This window comes from Salmo salar, chromosome ssa17, assembly GCF_905237065.1.
Source record: "Salmo salar chromosome ssa17, Ssal_v3.1, whole genome shotgun sequence".
Taxonomy (NCBI): domain Eukaryota; kingdom Metazoa; phylum Chordata; class Actinopteri; order Salmoniformes; family Salmonidae; genus Salmo; species Salmo salar.
Window position 1 is genome coordinate 17,311,393 of NC_059458.1, and position 20,276 is coordinate 17,331,668.

At 43.3% G+C, this 20,276-nt stretch overlaps 1 protein-coding gene across 5 annotated transcripts in view; it reads right to left on the reverse strand.

The window, feature by feature from the left end:
• LOC106575297 (potassium voltage-gated channel subfamily H member 7) overlaps positions 1-20,276 on the reverse strand; it is an 84,090-nt gene that overhangs the window by 17,647 nt on the left and 46,167 nt on the right. For 2 of the 5 annotated variants that reach the window (XM_014151737.2, XM_014151736.2), the window contains exons 4-9: positions 16,452-16,922; positions 15,215-15,235; positions 13,815-13,838; positions 12,761-12,975; positions 5,672-6,097; positions 196-434 (exon numbers count right to left, since the gene is read on the reverse strand). In XM_014151737.2, the coding sequence (XP_014007212.1) occupies positions 196-434; positions 5,672-6,097; positions 12,761-12,975; positions 13,815-13,838; positions 15,215-15,235; positions 16,452-16,922 (1,396 nt within the window). The remainder of the gene's footprint in view (positions 1-195; positions 435-5,671; positions 6,098-12,760; positions 12,976-13,814; positions 13,839-15,214; positions 15,236-16,451; positions 16,923-20,276) is intronic. The other 3 variants (XM_045698900.1, XM_014151739.2, XM_045698902.1) reach the window with 3 other exon arrangements.

Here is a 20,276-nt window from a genome sequence, read left to right on the forward strand (position 1 = left end):
AAAGAAATACATCTGATTTTGTACCAATATTTCTTAGTTTAATTAACAAATCATGAAGTTCTTTCCGATCATTTAACTGCATCGTTATTAAAGAGTCATGTGATACAGTAAATAGTATTGCGGTACATTGAGGCACAAGTCCATGGTACATGTTACGATATTCAGTAATTCAGTATATTTTAGCTTGCCTAGTACCTCTTTCCAATGGACACGCCCAGGTTATCCAGCCAGCCAATCTTGTGCTCCAGATAGGGCTTCTCCACATTACCGATGGCGTACCAGATGCAGGCCAGCCAATGGGCAATGAGGGCGAAGATGCACATGAGGAGCATAAGGACGGCGGCGCCGTACTCTGAATATCGGTCCAGCTTACGGGCCACGCGAACTAGTCGGAGCAACCGGGCGGTCTTCAGCAGCCCAATCAGAGTTGTGGTCTGAGGAGATATAGAAATAAACAGAGCTGTGATTGGCTGGGGGTTTGAGTGTTGCAGTACAGTGCAGGCAAGTTATTTGTTAATTGGATGCACCACAAACAGGAAGCAATTTGTTGTTATTAGGGGTAACTTTAAGGTCAGATCAAAGGTTAGGAGTTAGGGTTAAGATAGTACTGTTACAATCAAGCTTGGCTAAATGACCACGATCCAGTTTCTAATTCCAGTTTCTAAATCACTGAACATGACAGCGTGTCAATGGAAGGGAACTCTGCAAAAAATAGACTGCTGTCTACACCAGCAGAGAGCAGTGGCAATAACAGAAATATAACATATTTCCGTCATTCAAAAATGTTGTTAGGAGGAATAAGGGGTGAGGGGGGTTTATACCTACATACTGATACTAAGAGGATTGCAGAAAAAAAAAACATGTTTTTAAAGAACAATAAAAAAAAAATCTAAAATAACTGCGCTTTTGACAGAGACCGTTGAAGTCTTCCAGCCAGGCGGCATGAAAGCAAACACCACGCCTCTCCTGTCCTCCCACCCCTCCTTATGTTCAGTTTCATTTAAACAGCCTTAATCCTGGCATCTCTTCATCTCGGTTCCTGCCCAGCTAAATTAACACGGTGACAAAAAAAAAAAAAAAAAACGACCACGGCCTGCCATGAGATAAGAGCTGATTTATTAGTGTCGCACAGTCTGCAAACAGCATAAGTGAGTCTTAGGGAAACGCTAATAGTTTGTTCCTCGTCTCATCAGGACTGACGATTATAGTAATATCCTGAGGGAAGTCATTACTACTACTGTTTCTCGTCCTCTACAGTCAGTCAGCTCTCTGCACCTGTACACATTTATTTACAGGGTGCTTCTCGCGTTTACACATGAGACTCAATTTGACAGTGACTATGGTTCCTTGTCTCATAGAAGCTGGTCTGATTTATGGCGCAACACTGACTCGACTCTGTCACAGGTAAATATGTTCTGGTGAGGGACACAGCTGCTACTGCTGAGGCTCTGAAAGCTCCATTACAAACCGCCCGGCCCATCTGCCCAAATCGCTGCAATCATTTACAGCAGCTTTTGTCTCCTTTACTCTTAGAAAAAAAGGTGTTATCTAGAACCTAAAAGGGTTCTTTGGCTGTCCTTGTAACGTCTGCTTCCAACTCACACTCTCAAACACGTAGATCCCCTGAACGCAGCTCACTCTCCAGATCCCAATCACCTGAATTCTGATCACCTGTTCACACACCTGTATGTCATTATCACACACTATTTAGTTCAGTTCTTTGCAGCCCATCATTGTGAGGTATTGTTTGTTTTGTGACACACTTCTATTTGGAGCGCTGGGTTTCCCGTAACGTAGTCCTCCTGTGTATGATAGTGTTTGCCTGCCTCACTAATGATGCCTTTTGCCCATTTCCTGCCTGTACTTTAGCCTATCGCATTTCCTGTTATCAACCTATTGCCTGATCTCCCGGACGACGTTATTAGCCTTTTTCCTGTCTGTACTGTTGCCTATTTGGACCCCCTGTGTATGACCTTCTGCCTGCCCCTGGACCCAGTTACCTGCCTCCTCCTGTGGTCCTTTACAATAAACACCTGCTGTGCCCTGCACTTGAAACCAGCTCTCTGTCTCCCATCGTGTTCATTACAGTCCCCTAAGGAGAACGCTTTGAAGAACACTTTTTGGCTCCAGGTAGAACCCTTTTTGGTTCCATGTAGAACCCTGGAACCAAAAAGGGCTCTCCTATGGAGACAGCCGAAGAACCCTTTTTTCTAAGAGTGTACTTCTCAACCGGGAAGAGAAATCAGTCTCAGACAGACGGGGCATATCCTAAATCAATCAAATTCTTTCCAGGTTTTTAGAATTTGTCCTAACTGTTGATCTTGACTGGAATGTCAGATGTGCAGAGTGACTGAAGGGTTTGTGTGCAAAAAGGGGTGCTTTAGTAGGCTATATTAGTGTATGGTTGACTAAAATACTTGCTTAAGTCTGCAGTGCTTGTGAGTTGAAGAGTGGAGAACTAAAGGTTCTCCCTAACAACCCTGATGGTAAATCTGGGGATGGGGTTTGCTAGTCATCTGTGTTGGCCTGTCCCTCTCTACACAACCCCTGATAGGCAGACAGCACGTGATGGCTTGTGTTCAACCACTGTCTGAAATAGAAGACATAATCCCATAGACTACTGGCTACAACAGGGTTTTCTAACAACGCTCCTGGGGCCCGATCCCGATTTAGGAATTTATGCCTTTCCTACGCAATCAATCAATCAAATGTATTTATAAAGCCCTTCTTACATCTGCTGATGTCACAAAGTGCTGTACAGAAACCCAGCCTAAAACCCCAAACAGCAAGCAATGCAGGTGTAGAAGCACGGTGGCTTGGAAAAACTCCCTAGAAAGGCCAGAACCTAGGAAGAAACCTATAGAGGAACCAGGCTATGAGGGTTGGCCAGTCCTCTTCTGGCTGTACTGGGAAGAGATTGTAACAGAACATGGCCAAGATGTTCAAATGTTCATAGATGTCCAGCAGGGTCAAATAATAATAATCACAGTGGTGCAACAGGTCAGCACCTCAGGAGTAAATGTCAGTTGGCTTTTCATAGCCAATCATGCACGCCTTTCCTCGGCACTCATCAGTATTTGGTATACAGATGTACCTTATTTAGTTGCGTAACACGCTCTGCAGGTGTGGCTACCTTGCACACTCTGTATAAATTTAATTCAACCGCTGAAAACCCCTCCCACTTGCTGCCCAACATATTTTCTCGTGGAGTTTTCATTCAATGGGGTTTTCAGTACATTTATCTCTTTAAATAAGGTTTTAATTACAATTGTCAACAGACTCAATAGAATACATTAAGAGAACGTGTTCAGAATATGGGGATCAATGAAAGAAAGCCATCTATGCATATTGTTTCAGCACCAACTAGATTTAAAAATACTCGTGTAGATTATTTCGTCACATTTTAGGGTTAGGAAAGTATGTATGAATCATACATTTTTTGGGGGAGAGTCTACGCACTAAATTCTGGATATTGATGAATTAAAAATACAGTGGTTTTATTCATCCTGAAAGCTGTCATATTCAAGTTCAATCCATGAAATATTGGAAGAAGGAAAAAGGGGTTACTTTTTGTGTATAAATATACCCTAATTCTCACTAATCATGGAAGTGTATGAAGCGCCGTGAACCGTGGGCCAGGCCCCAGGTTTAACCTGCTACGTGTGGTCTGAGTTCCATAAGGATTCAAATAGGCTACATGTCCCAAATTATTGCACACCGTTACCCAGATATGATCCACTAATGCTAGCGACCCTCAAGAAAATGAATGATGCAAAAATAAATCCATATGGGTATTACTGACTGCGGCTCCTGATAGTGGCTAATATTTATCATGATACAAACTGGAAAATAAAACAGAGAAAAGCCTGGGCATATAATCAAAACATTAGAAAGCGCATGCATCAACTCGGCAGGTCCAGCCCTGCAGAAGCCTATAGCTTGGGTCTCCAAATTTCATCCATGCAAATTATGAGGACACACAATAACAATTCTGAATAACGGCACAGCTATTTACATCCTATTTCATTGTGAAAAAAACATATACATTCCACGTTAATATGATTTTCAGTTTGCTTCCATACGGCTGGTTTCACATTCGTGTGCAGGGATCATACGGAAAAATCATCTAAAACAATTGCTATGTGTATTTATGATCCCCCTTCTCCAAACGGATTACTCATTTACCTAGCTCTACAGTGCATGGAGAACGGTATTATTTCTATCAGTACAATTTCAATTTGGAACCGGTAAATTCGCTAGACCTTATTTATGGTTTCCTCTCACGTAAAGGCTGGTGGAATTATGAGGGAATTAGGTAAAGATCAGAATCTGTAGACGCGCCTCCTTTTATTCTAGCTCCACCTCAAACAAATAGTGGGTGAATAGCATGCTATTCTCATGTTTAAATTTAAAGTAAAACTACGCATAGAGAGAAAAGCCCATAAAAAGGGAATTACGTTGCATTTACGCGCGCTCAACTCGGGCACAAATCTGTGCCCTGGAAAACTACTGTCTGGGTATGCAGGCTTTTGTTTCAGCCCAGCACTGACACACCTCGTTCTAATTATCAACAAATTCAATTTGGACGTCAATTTTCTTAATTGGTTGTTGCTGCAGGACTTAAAACCTGCATGTGTTATCATAAAATGTAGCCTCTGCTGCTTATTTCCTGAAAAGTGAGAAACACTATATTACATGGACACAAGCTGTGGCATGGCACCACTCGTCTGTCTGTTCCTCTTCCACTTCCTGCCATTCACTGACAAACCCAGACTGAGGGTAATTCTCTGGTACAAGACACCTGACGGTAAATAATGACTCGACAAATCACTGCTCTGACACACCACTGCTCCCTACACATGCTCACTTGTCATCATTTTGCAGGAGACAACTTTTTTTCTGGAACATCATGTACCCTGTTCTGTCCCGCTCTGTGACGTGCCAGCAAGGGACACACTTAGCAGTCGCTGCTCGGCTGAGATATTGACATCCTGTGGGTGTAATCAGAGTAGATAAATCGTCCCTCTCTCTTCCTCTGTCCCTCTCATACGCAGGAACACATCTCTCCCTCTCAGTGCAGTCCAACAATCGCTCTTTTAACCTGCATCTTTCTTGCTCTGTCTTTCCCTCTCTCCTTTTCTAGAGTTGAGAACTTGGAAAGCTACTGTTCCACCTGATGGGAGCCAAAAGCAACACAGACAAACCAACAACAAACTGCAATTTAGCACTCATAGCTATTTGAGAGGCAGACGCCATTCAACAGTTTTAGGACGCCCGAGGCAATCTGCCATAGCTACAGACTGAGACCCAATCAGATGTGAAAACGAGAGGCGTCATGGCGACGAGGACCCTGAGGTTGTCTGACGTGTGCCTGTGAGTAAGTGACTAAGCGACTTTAATTCAAACATTTCAGAGAATGAGGGGAAAAACTACAGGAGCACCATGTCATCACGACTTGGACCAGAGGCCTAGTGACACGTGTCTGTGAGTAAGCAGCTAAGTGACTAATGCCTGATTCACTCGATTAGGCCGACGCAAATGGCTCTTTCAAGTACTGTTCCCATAACTATGGTGGATATGTAACCAGGCCAACACAGCACAGTACAGCTCGGTTTGACTCAGTTTCAGCTTGGCTTAGTGGTGTAAAAAGAGTCTAAGCGTTTTCCCTTACTTCATCCGATCCCGAGCCGAAGATGAGCAAATCAAAGGGGATGGCAGCCACCATGTCGATGAGGAACCAGCCCTTGAAATAGTGGATGGCTATCTTCGCCGGGTGGCTGACCACCTCCTCGTTGAGATTCACATAGGTTGTCCTGAAGTTGATCAATATGTCCACGATGAACATGATGTCCACCATGAGGTCGACCACGTTGAGCGGCGAGCACGAGTAGCCGCACTCCCTCCTCTTCTGCTCCTCTAGGTCGTTGAGGAGGAAGGCGGCGGAGTAGGGCGTGAAGATGGCCGTGTAGATGACCAGCAGCAGGATGAGCCAGTCCCACACCGCTTTGAAGGGGCTGTAGTGGAGGATGGTTAACTTGTCCATGCGCGGCACCTGGAGCTTGTACTCGGGAAGCACATCTGCGCCCAGGGATAGCACCTGAGGAGGAAGGAGGGAGGAGTTAAGAGGAAGTAAAGTGAAGACATGAAGAAAATGGTGGCTTGGATCAATGTATTAGAAGAGCGAATGAATCCTATAGAATCCTAAGGAAATACTTTGAAATTCAAGCTAAAGTCAGTGGGAGGTAAATATTGTATAGGGGCCTACTGCAAAAGCAACAATGCTAATGTTGCATTCAAATATTCTGTAACACTATTTAAAACTACTGAACATAACAGCCTATATGTAGGCTATTATGGATACATACTGTACATGTATATGGCCTGTACTCTATACTGTATATAACATTAATAAGTTAATTCTATGGATGAAAATACACAAAGGTTAACATCATCAGCTTGCCCCTTGTGCTTGGCTGTAGGGAGGATAACTATACATTTATATACAGGTCGTTTAACCTCCTCAGGCATACTATTCATTCTTTATGAGTCAATCACTGGACACTAAACACCGCTGAACTCTCAAGAGGAAATCAGTCATGTGGAAATATTGATGGAAAAACAGTGTCTTAGCCATCCTTCCAGAACTACAATATCCATTAGCCACACATACAGTACATACTTCAGGAAGTACATGTTAGCTTAGTATCTTACAATATCAGCCAGCAAATTGCAAACCAGTAATATGACGGGAGTGTCCTTGTAGGGGCTTCTACGTAGGAAAAACACTATTTAAGGAATGTTGAATTGCATCAATATCCCAAATATTCCAGTTACAGTATGGCCTGTCCCTGGATAACTTTTAACATCAATATCACAGAGCAGATAATAGTCTCAATGACACTAAGATGATTATGGTGGTTAGGAGGTGGTGGGATATAATCATTCATTCTGCAGCTTGACACTTCAATGCCAGGGAAGACATTTCCGTCTCTGCTTCTCATGGCTGATTATCACTGTGGCGAGAGGGAGGGAGAGGAGGAGAGAGAAAGGTAAAGTGCTTCACCCAAGGGCAGAGAAGTAATTATTGTAGATGGAGAGAAGAGCAAGCCGAAATGGAGCCTTGGAAATGGAATTAGGGCTCCACTTTGGTCGCCTTCGCCATAGAACTAGAATTACTAGAATGGGAATCCCCATTCAAGTCAATATTCTATGATGGTCCATTCAAGTAATTATTTCCACTATTTCCAATTATTTTCTCCACCATCTAGGCCTACTCCTAGCCGCATCCTGGCAGGGATCGCCTTGGCAACCCCTGTGATTGAGTGGGACGAAGGGCGGCGGGCTTAAGTGATTATAATGAAATTGGTTATTAGATGTCTTCTGTCCCATCCCCTGTGTGATTACAGGTCAATGGAACAACCCTCCACTATATCACACCCTTTAAAGCAAATCACCAAATAAAGGGCAGAGAGAGAAAAAGCTTTTCATTATTCATGTCCAGCTACAGTGGTTATCTTCATTAAAAGTTTTGGTAAGTAGGCTACAGGCAGTTTTATTTATTTCATCAAACTGCCCTTTGCTCAAAGTGGAAAAGAAGCAAAAGGCAGTGACTGTCATGAGAAACCTATTTTTGAACGAACGTGTTGTTTTGTGACTCTTGATGACATACCACCTAAATCAGGCAGAATCATACCATGTGGATAGATTAGTCGATGTGGACTACTGGGCTGCTGCAGTTGTAAGGAGTTGGTAAAGGAGTACCTAATCTCTGATCCAGGGTCAGATGTTTCTAGGCCTATATCAAATCAAAGTTTATTTGTCACGTGCGCCGAATACAACAGGTGTAGGTAGACCTTACAGTGAAATGCTTACTTACAGGCTCTAACCAATAGTGCAAAAAAGGTATTAGGTGAACAATAGGGAAGTAAAGAAATAAAACAACAGTAAAAAAGACAGGCTATATACAGTAGCGAGGCTATAAAAGTAGCGAGGCTACATACAGACACCAGTTAGTCAGGCTGATTGAGGTAGTATGTACATGTAGATATGGTTAAAGTGACTATACATATATTATGAACAGAGAATAGCAGTAGAGTAAAAGAGGGGTTGGCGGGTGGTGGGTGGCGGGTGGCGGGACACAATGCAGATAGCCCGGTTAGCCAATGTGCGGGAGCACTGGTTGGTCGGCCCAATTTAGGTAGTATGTACATGAATGTATAGTTAAAGTGATCCCGTTAATCAATTCTGGGTTGGGTAATCTGAGCCAATATCTGTGGTTAGTGGCAAAATTTAATTTGAGCCATATGGTTACAGAGGTAAACTGTCTCTGAGCCTGCTGGCAAGCCTAGGGAGGAGTCAATTTGCAGAATGAGAGCTCAGTTGAGCACGTCGTTCCCCCTGATCTGTTACTAAATAAATTATTCAGACATAATAATTTGATGCACCTAGTGTGGATTCATTTGCTATTGTGCAAATTAACTCTCTCATCTGGAATAACTGTATGCAAATGAGTGGTCTGTTCATTTCACCCTCTCACGTTAATTGTTTGTATTGTTGGAGTATTTAGAATACTGGAGTGTCAGTTCGTGTCTTGGCCAGTGCTGCTTTGTCATGTGACCCACAACATGTATTGTTGACAATAAATAAAAAATTGGCAAAACTGAAGCAAAGCCATGACATAACGACTGGTAAAACTGAAGTAAATCCATGACATAACGACTGGTAAAACTGAAGCAAAGCCATGACATAACGACTGGGAAAACTGAAGCAAAGCCATGACATAACGACTGGTAAAACTGAAGCAAAACCATGACATAACGACTGGTAAAACTGAAGCAAAGCCATGACATAACGACTGGGAAAACTGAAGCAAATCCATGACATAACGACTGGTAAAACTGAAGCAAATCCATGACATAACGACTGGTAAAACTGAAGCAAAGCCATGACATAACGACTGGTAAAACTGAAGCAAAACCATGACATAACGACTGGTAAAACTGAAGCAAAGCCATGACATAACGACTGGTAAAACTGAAGCAAAGCCATGACATAACGACTGGTAAAACTGAAGCAAAGCCATGACATAACGACTGGTAAAACTGAAGCAAAGCCATGACATAACGACTGGTAAAACTGAAGCAAATCCATGACATAACGACTGGTAAAACTGAAGCAAAGCCATGACATAACGACTGGTAAAACTGAAGCAAAGCCATGACATAACGACTGGGAAAACTGAAGCAAAGCCATGACATAACGACTGGTAAAACTGAAGCAAATCCATGACATAACGACTGGTAAAACTGAAGCAAAGCCATGACATAACGACTGGTAAAACTGAAGCTAACCCATCAAAACCTGGAGAAATAAAACCTCATGGAGCGAACATTAAGTATCAAACACGTTGTTTTATATAGAACATCAACATGCATTGATGCTGCTTATCAATCTACAGCACAGACTCATGTCAATCATCCACCTGTTTAGTCTGGTTGAGTTCTGCGTCGAGTTCTGTGTTTATTCTGCAGCCTAGAGCACGTCTCTCTACACAAACTCTGAAGAGACTTGGTCTCCAGACATCGCCTGGAACAGTGTGAGCCTCACAGCCAGACAACAAGGGAGGAACAGAGAACAGGAGCTCGGGGTGTCATATCCAGACAACAGGGGACAAACAGGGAACAGGAGCTCGGGGCCTCACAGTCAGAGAAATATATAAAATACTAAAGAAACAAGCAAATACAATCCAACTGTCTAGTTTGATCAAATGACTGAGAATGAGATAGTGAAAGGAAAAAACATGTTCAATGTAATCTGTTCAATAGTAAGCAGCAGATGGTTGCTAACCAAACGTACAACCAGGAAAGAGAAACTAGAGGCTGTTATGAGTCTAGATAATCAACTATAACTCTATCTGACATAGGCCTGCTGTATAACAACAACGTTCCACTGCAGTAGGTATATCCAATATGAACTATATCAGGGGTGGCAACTCCATTCCTTGGGGGCCTGATTGGTGTTACACTTTTGCCCCAGCCTCAGCTAACACAGCTGATTAAACAAATTGCATTCTAAACTGAAGTTCATCCCATCCCCCATCCCATCTATATAAATAATATATATAAATATATATATATAAATGTATATATAACTATATAAATATTCACAACAAATACTAAGATCCGGTTGGAAAATACAAGCTGCAACCCACTATTGAGATGTATGACACACACACACACACACACACACACACACACACACACACACACACACACACACACACACACACACACACACACACACACACACACACACACACACACACACACACACACACACACACACACACACACACACACACCAGCATATGTCCTCTAAACCAGAAGATGTCCTTATTGCCAATGACAAACTAAGATCTGCTTTTAAAGAAAACCCAGTGCTAGATACTGTATAGTATATACTGTATACACCAGTGGAGGCTCCTCAGAGGAGGAAGGGGAGGACCATCCTCCTCAGTGAATTTTATAAAAATCTATATAACGAAACATTAAAAAAGTTATCTTTTTTAGTTATAACTATACTAAATATATTCATGTCACCAAATAATTGATTAAAACACACTGTTTTGCAATGAAGGTCTACAGTAGCTAGCTTCTGTCCTCCTCTTGGTACATTGACTTCAATACAAAACCTAGGAGGCTCTTGGTTCTCACCCCCTTCCATAGACTAACACAGTAATTATGACAACTTCCGGAGGACGTCCTCCAACCTATCAGAGCTCTTGTAGCATGAACTGACATGCTGTCCATCCTATCAAAGGATCAGAGAATGAATCTAGTACTGAAAGAAGAAGCTACAGCTAGCTAGCACTGCAGTGTATAAAATGTTGTGAGTAGTTGTCTTAAAGAGAGAAAGACAATATTTGAACAGTTTTGAACAAGTTCATTTCTTCCAATATTAAGGAGAAGCAAGAGAGAGAGAGAAAGAGAGAGAGAGAGATATTTGGTTGTATTTTTTTAAACATTCGCTTTCACTTAGCTAGCAAATGCAGCTAGCTAGTTTAGCCTACTCAAACACCCGGCTCAAACAGAGAGGGATGCTATGTTAGCTAGCTGGCTATAGCTAGCCAACACTGGAACTCTTCCAAGTCAAGGTAAGCTTTGGTTTTATTAATGCATTGCCACCGGGGCCCGCCGGTGTAACTGATAAACTGCTTTCCGACTGTACACTGTACTGCATGATTGTAGCGAGTTTATTAACGCGTTAGTTCTAGTTGACTATGATGTGACAACAATGTAGGCTGTGTGTAGAGGTAAGCGGTCATGATATGAAGGTTTGGCTTGGAAAGGTTTTTTCGCCTGGTCACAGACAGCTGATGTGTTGTGCACATAGTTTCGAGAAGGAATTATATCTACAACGAGCAAAGTGATCATGATGTTTTTATGTGGCTGCTATGAAAGTGAACTGTTTGCTTGTGATCAGGTGTGTATTCATTCCATCGATTCTGTTGAAAAATGTTTCGCAAACGGAACAAAATGGGGATAAACATATCTGAATTTGTCCAATAGAATCTCTAATTTTCAATTGTTGGACTAATGATTACACCCTAGATTAGCTAGCTGTAGGCAAGAGTGTGCAAGGCGGTATTGAATGTGTCACTGCCTATCAACTTGACTACTCAAAATTCTCTCGGCCTATGCACCTACGTTGTAAACTTCATCGGCTAGTTCATCGGCTAGGTTACAGCAACCTTATGATGGGTACAGTATCATGTACCTTGTTACATTGAACTGGGTGAATGGAATATGCATGACAGTCATCCAATATGCTGTAATAGAAATAAGGCCATGTTCATAAAATAACAATAATCATCCTCCCTCATCTTAAACGGCACCGGCCGCCACCTTTATACACATTATCAGTAGAACAGCAACATCCTCGTCTGTTCTGGACAAAGTGGCCCTGACCGATCTTAAAGGTCAACCAGCTCTGCCATAGCGACACACCCGCACACACAGACAGACAAGCACGCAGGCAGCAGTACACACAGGCCGTCTGGTTTCCCTCCTCCCCCATAGGGACCCACACAAGGAGGCGTCAGTGTACTGCGCAGACAGACAGACAGACAGACAGACAGACAGACAGACAGACAGACAGACAGACAGACAGACAGACAGACAGACAGACAGACAGACAGACAGACAGACAGACAGACAGACAGACAGACAGACAGACAGGATGGTGAGGATGACCTCTAACCTGTGTGTAACTAGAGTGTATCCCTGAGCCCTGGTAAGAGAATCTGTCCTGATCAGTGTACGGGTGATATACACCTTCACTGGTTTACTTATTAAAACAAGCCCCTTGAGTTTCAATGAATTTGGTAACGTCAGACAGTAACAACAGAGCAGCGTGTACAGACACTGTGTTCTGACCTGGTGGTGTTCCGTGTGTGTGTGTTTTGTGTGTGTGTGTGTGGGGCAGGGGATAATTACCGCTCTCTACTGTATAACATTGGGGCAGATGACTATTCATGTGATTATTCAATGAGGTAATAGTACATCCAGCTACAGCACACTATACCTCTGTAACTCTGTATGTACAGAACAAACACACAGAAAATACATGTCCTCTGTATGGAACCTATTCTATAGAAGGGATTCTAACTCCAACATCTTGGCTTATGTCAGTGAGCACCAACTCTACTGAGCACAAGGCACAGGGCCTTTCATGACCTCTGACCTCTGTCATTACCTCTTACCTGTGTGACCTTATCGGTGACGTTGTGCGTTCGGTCCTTGACCTTTGGGGCGATGATGGTTTTCTCGGAGGACGGCGGGGAGGGGCACTTCTTGTCGTTGTTGGCCTCTGAGAAGTTGAGCGTGATGAGGGGGATCTTGTTGATGGTGCTGTATCTGTTGAGGTGGGAGTCGGACGTGGAGCCCAGAAGACTGGATTTGATCTGGTTGAAGGGTCCTGGAGGAGAATTTAATGGAGAGAGAGGTTTGGAAATGGCTAGCGCTGTGATGCTAGGCTAGAGCGGCAATGCTATGGTAGGCTAGCGCGGTGATGCTAGGCTAGGCTAGCACGGTAGTGCCTGACACAGCTTGAGAGTTTGACGGTATGCTAATGGTTTAAAGGGGACGTCAAGTGCAGTTCATGTGGTAGGTGTGTTAATAGGCTGCTGTGTCTATTTGTTACGTGTGGGAGCGTGAGTATGGAACTGTTTATTTTCTCTTGAGTGAACTCAATTGCTGTCACAAGACAAGTGAACAACCACAGGACAACAGTAGAAATACAACAGTCAAACAGATCCACCCTAACCCTCTGCTTGATCCTGTTACCTTCCATTCAACAGCTGTAGAACTTGGTGTAATGAACAATTTTAGTGAAATATTTATGTCCACGAACAAAGGAAATGTATACTTATATCTCAGTCGTGAGGTTTTGACTCAATGATACCATATGGATATGGCTTTCATGATTCATACATCCACAAATACTTTGTTACTATGTGAAAATACAGTACAACACTGCCATAAAACCTCACCACGTTGAACAACACACACACTGTCACACATAGTAACTACTGTACTGTGGGCAATATGGAAAAGAGAGGGAATGTGTCAACTGCTGATCCAAAGGAGAAGATGGAGGGATGACTCATTCCTCCATTTTCACAAACGAGTGTTGAGAATACAGTGAGTGATACTTACACATACAAAAGACATGCGCAGCTTGAATTCATGCTACAGCAGCATTGTACGGTACAGTATGTATGCATTACAGACATATAGGAAAAGCTCAAGCCATACCCCCAGCCATCCAGGACCGAGACACTAGCGAATCAGGAGAGAGAGAGGGAGGGAGGTAGAGAGCAGCGTAAAGAGGAAGTGACCTCAGAGAGAGGGGAGGGGTCAAAGGTCAGGATAATTCTGCAGGCACTTCCTGAGTGTCATGTTACATTTATTTTAGCAACATCAGAGTGATTTATTTTAGTAGAGGTAAAAAAAAATCTGGCCATTGTTATGGTAATGAAAAAATATCCTGTAAATCGGAGACATAATGTCTAAAGTTAAGAATGACAAATGATAGCGGATAACATTTATCAGATGCTCCTCCAAATGGAGTAGGTATCAGTGGAGGCTGGTGGGAGGCGCTATAGGAGGAAGGGCTCATTGTAAATGGAATATTGGAACAGTATCAAACACATCAAACATATGGAAACCACATGTCTGACTCCGTTCCATTTATTCCATTCCAGCCATTACAATGAGCCCGTCCTTCTACAGCTCCTCCCACCAGCCTCCTCTGGTAGGTATTGATCCAGAATGCACTTTTAGGCTAGTAAAGAGATTGATTTCAGAGGAAAGTACAGTCATTTCTTTCATTTCTGGAGGTTAAAAAGCTCTCAGATACTTGATAACATTCCACTGACGTAGAATTCAGTGGAGGCTGCTAAAGGGAGGACAGCCCATAATAATGTCTGGAACGGTTCAAATGGAATGGCAGTGTTTGATACCATTTCACTAATTCTGCTCCAGCCATTACAACGAGCCCGTCCTCCTTAATTAAGGTTGCCACCAACCTCCTGTGGTAGAATTACTTACAGTATCATTACGTTTTTTATCTATAATAGTATGCTTCCACATGCGGAATGAATACGGTAGAGTGTTTAACTAGTGAAGTAGTCATGGATCGGAATACTTTTTTGATAAAGTGGAGACAAAATGGACGACGTTATTCAAGCAAACAGATAAACCATCACTCTATTCCCTTCAACTGTCTGACACAGGACAAAGGAAATAGCCTACCAGTTGTCTTTGGACAAGGGGACTATTGGCAGCAGGCGAAGACAACTGTTATTATGATTCATTGATTATTAGAGATTTCCTGTTCTATGGAAATGAGGCAAGATTTGTTTTCATGCAGGTGCGTGGCAGGTCAAAAGTCAGCCTGATTTTCCCAAACAATCAGTAGGGATCTGCAAGCTTGCAGGGCACTCACAAGTCACTTCTTACTACAGCATGAATAATACTACTACTATACCGTGCAGGCCTCTATGGCATTCTCAGAGGAATTCACAAATGTATCAGTCCAGCATTAGCATTCAACACAGACTTATGTTGTTGTTGAATGGAAAAATCCATGCAGCAAGCAGTTCAGGCCATATATTCTATATCCGTGCTATGTTCAAGGAACGTGGGGTTGTTACCTTTGATATTACGACCATTGTCTGCGATTGCATAGTGTTGAGGAAGAGAGAGGGGGATGGGAGGAAGGTGGAGGAGTGAGAGGAGATTCCAGATCTGTACGTAGCTAGCTAGTGATGGAAGGCGACCCACATAAAAGCCCTATCGCCGTCGCACCATTCATTATCATGAAGTAGATGTATTACACTGTCAGCCGCAGGGGCCCTTTGAATGAGAAATGCAGATTCAATGGTGTAGGGAGGGATAGAAATATGAGCTGGGTACAGAGACAGGGAGAGTCTGGGGCTGTACTGTACCCCTCTTGTTGACTGTGGGTGGAAAAGGTGATCTGTGATTCAGGAGTCAGGATAGATGTGGTGATTCAGGAGTCAGGATAGATGTGGTGATTCAGGAGTCAGGATAGATGTGCTAACTCAGGAGTCAGGATAGATGTGGTGATTCAGGAGTCGGGATAGATGTGGTGATTCAGGAGTCAGGATAGATGTGGTGATTCAGGAGTCAGAATAGATGTGGTGATTCAGGAGTCAGGATAGATGTGGTGATTCAGGAGTCAGGATAGATGTGCTAACTCAGGAGTCAGGATAGATGTGGTGATTCAGGAGTCAGGATAGATGTGGTGATTCAGGAGTCAGGATAGATGTGGTGATTCAGGAGTCGGGATAGATGTGGTGATTCAGGAGTCAGGATAGATGTGGTGATTCAGGAGTCAGGATAGATGTGGTGATTCAGGAGTCAGGATAGATGTGGTGATTCAGGAGTCAGGATAGATGTGCTAACTCAGGAGTCAGGATAGATGTGGTGATTCAGGAGTCAGGATAGATGTGGTGATTCAGGAGTCAGGATAGATGTGGTGATTCAGGAGTCAGGATAGATGTGGTGATTCAGGAGTCAGGATAGATGTGGTGATTCAGGAGTCGGGATAGATGTGGTGATTCAGGAGTCAGGATAGATGTGGTGATTCAGGAGTCAGGATAGATGTGGTAATTCAGGAGTCAGGATAGATGTGGCGGTGCCTGATGACTAAGAGTAGGTACAGTTGAGCTGGGGGAGCTACCCTCATTCACTGATTCAAGGTCAGATTTGATTTGTACCACATGATAACAATGGTTGGGATTGGGACCAAATCTACTGCGTAAGAACAGAAAGGCCAAATTGATTTAATATAGCATAACATCTCAGGGTGAGGCGGATGGGGGAGACAAGCATTTCTGACCATGGAGGTGGTGTTGACTTATATACCTTCACTTGCATGTCGGTCCCTGAAGGCCATCTTGGAGTTGAAGCCAAAACCCTCCATGTCCTGAACAGAGGAGGCCCTCCGGATACTACACACACTCTCCCTGGACGCGGTGGGGGTCAGGCCTGGGATGGAGGGGGCCAGAGGGCCCACAGTCTGGGGCTGGGCCTGGGGAACCGCTTGGGGAACCAGCCTGTCCCAGAAGGGCCCCTTGGGGGACGAGTGGTCCAGGGGTCCCGACACAGGGGTGGAGCAGTGGCTGGGGCCAATGAGGGCCCGTGTGTCGTTGGCATAGGGGGGGCTGCAGCTCTCTCGGGTGGGCAGTGACTGGAAGTCGCGGGTAGCCACCGACTCTTCACTGCGGCGGGGCGAGTCGATCATGACGGCGTCAGGGTCCTGCTGAGGGAGGGACTGCTTACTGATGCCCAGGAGGTGTAAGGCTGGGAGCCGGAAACAAAACAATCTACCTTTCCCTGGAGAGAGAGAAAGAGATAGAGAGAGTACAATTTTTCAACAGCAATGCTTGGAATATTTCCAACAATACGAGAAATCGTTTTTACGAAACTCTGCACTTTTCAGTGGTTCATGATGACTTCATTCATTGTGGAGGAATTCTTCATTTGATCTTGACTAGGTAGAAACAAGTAGGGGAAGATGGCGGACTGGATAGATGCTCTGTAGCTCATGCTAATCCTCAGTATCCAGCTCACTCCCCAGATATCAAGCAGTGAGTGCCAATATTGTTCAAAAGGACCTAGCCGACAGTTATTTCAAAAGGAGCAGCAAGATCAAAACAAATGCCTCTTATCCCAATGGCCTAGCTTCCATCTTTAGCTTCCTTCAATTATTCAGAGCTAGACGTTTGATGAAATAAAGCAACCACCATATATATATTAGAGTCCCATAAAATATAAAATTACAAGTTTCCGATGATTGATTAATACCCTTGGAGAAAGAGATCATCTTTGTCCAAATGATGTTACTGATGAATCTGTCAATGCATTATGAGTGCAGTTTCTAGGAAGTCTGAAGTGGAGGCATCTTGTATTCAAGGACTTTGGGGGCCTTGTCAGAAGATCTCATTTCAAATGTATAACATGTTCCGGGTGACCTAACAAACATACACAGATATACAGTGGCTATACACACAAACATGCACAGGTGCAAGCACGTACACATGCACACACACATACACGCACGCTCGTGTTTGAAACTACAATCCCAGTCATAACTATGAGGCATGCGTGTTTTGTCCTCCTAGTCTGTAGAAACATGCCATCATTAGTCTGTGCATACAGTAACATGTTACAGTACATGTGTCGTACTGTAGATGAACACGACACCGCACCATGGCAACAGAACATACAGTACATACATTGATGATGCCAGATCGCGCCAGCTAAGGGCCATTGAGTCTAGTGAAGCACTCTTTCCTGGAACAAAAATCAAGTGTTATTCCCAGTGGGCTACGTCTTCTCAGCCTCATCCAAGCACCCTTACAGAAGCTACCTAACACTGAGTAATGAAAAAAGGGAAAAAGGACAACCTACAGTGAGGGAAAAAAGTATTTGATCCCCTGCTGATTTTGTTCGTTTGCCCACTTACAAAGAAATGATCAGTCTATAATTTTAATGGTAGGTTTATTTGAACAGTGAGAGACAGAATAACAACAAAAATGTTATAAAATGATTTGCATTTTAATGAGGGAAATAAGTATTTGACCCCTCTGCAAAACATGACTTAGTACTTGGTGGCAAAACCCTTGTTGGCAATCACAGAGGTCAGACGTTTCTTGTAGTTGGCCACCAGGTTTGCACACATCTCAGGAGGGATTTTGTCCCACTCCTCTTTGCAGATCTTCTCCAAGTCATTAAGGTTTCGAGGCTGACGTTTGGCAACTCGAACCTTCAGCTCCCTCCACATATTTTCTATGGGATTAAGGTCTGGAGACTGGCTAGGCCACTCCAGGACCTTAATGTGCTTCTTCTTGAGCCACTCCTTTGTTGCCTTGGCTGTGTGTTTTGGGTCATTGTCATGCTGGAATACCCATCCACGACCCATTTTCAATGCCCTGGCTGAGGGAAGGAGGTTCTCACCCAAGATTTGACAGTACATGGCCCCGTCAAATGATGGGGTGAAGTTGTCCTGTCCCCTTAGCAGAAAAACCATGTTTGACAGTGGAGATGGTGTTCTTGGGGTCATAGGCAGCATTCCTCCTCCTCCAAACACGGCGAGTTGAGTTGATGCCAAAGAGCTCCATTTTGGTCTCATCTGACCACAACACTTTCACCAGTTGTCCTCTGAATCATTCAGATGTTCATTGGCAAACTTCAGACAGGCATGTATATGTATTCTTGAGCAGGGGGACCTTGCGGGCGCTGCAGGATTTCAGTCCTTCACGGCGTAGTGTGTTACCAATTGTTTTCTTGGTGACTATGGTCCCAGCTGCCTTGAGATCATTGACAAGATCCTCCCGTGTAGTTCTGGGCTGATTCCTCACCGTTCTCATGATCATTGCAACTCCACGAGGTGAGATCTTGCATGGAGCCCCAGGCCGAGGGATATTGACAGTTCTTTTGTGTTTCTTCCATTTGCGAATAATCGCACCAACTGTTGTCCCCTTCTCACCAAGCTGCTTGGCGATGGTCTTGTGGCCCATTCCAGCCTTGTGTAGGTCTACAATCTTGTCCCTGACATCCTTGGAGAGCTCTTTGGTCTTGGCCATGGTGGAGAGTTTGGAATCTGATTGATTGATTGCTTCTGTGGACAGGTGTCTTTTTTACAGGTAACAAGCTGCGGTTAGGAGCACTCCCTTTAAGAGTGTGCTCCTAATCTCAGCTCGTTACCTGTATAAAAGACACCTGGGAGCCAGAAATCTTTCTGATTGAGAGGGGGTGAAATACTTATTTCCCTCATTAAAATTCATATCAATTTATAACATTCTTGACGTGTTTTTCTGGATATTTTTGTTGTTATTCTGTCTCTCACTGTTCAAATAAACCTACCATTAAAATTATAGACTGATCCTTTCTTTATCAGTGGGCAAACGTACAAAATCAGCGGGGGATCAAATACTCCCCCCCGTATATACTGCTGGAGACATTGACGTCTTTATTTCTGTAATTAAAACAGCACATTTAAAAGAAAACTGAAAACATAAGTGAAAAATTTCATAAAATAACACAACTTCCAAAAGTCATTTTCCTGATGAAATATTACTTTACGCTATAATTTTAAAAGCTAATACCAAAAACTTGCATAAACGCTGAAAAAAAAAAAACACTCTCCGCTCCATATTCCTCTGGATGTTTGGGCTTTAGTGAGCTAACGTGCCTGCTACATCACATTACACATGCCTTTGTCTTGTTCCATTGTGGTGGTAGCACAGAGGTTGAATTGTTAAAGGCAGTGTGGGGAATAGCAGAGAGATGATTGACAATGTTCAGCAGTGTTCTTTTGTTGTGCCCATATCTCGTTTTTCTTTGTTGACACTCATGACGAGGAATAGAAAACCAATTTTAGACACTGTCACGTGTACACTTGGGTCATTTACTTTGAAGGTGTTACTTTTACACACCAGCTAGATTCCAATAAATAATAACACATATTTCAGTTGGAATGCATCTGGTTCTTGGTATTTTAATTTGTCAATGGTTTAATTGTATCTGTCCCTATCAAATAAATGAATGAAGAAGTACATAATCAATATATTAATGGAAATATAGGAAAGACAACACATCTACCTCATCATAAGCATATCCTCTTTATGTCCCCCACCCCACACACACAGAAAACATAAATGACATGCTTTTAAGTAATAAATGTTT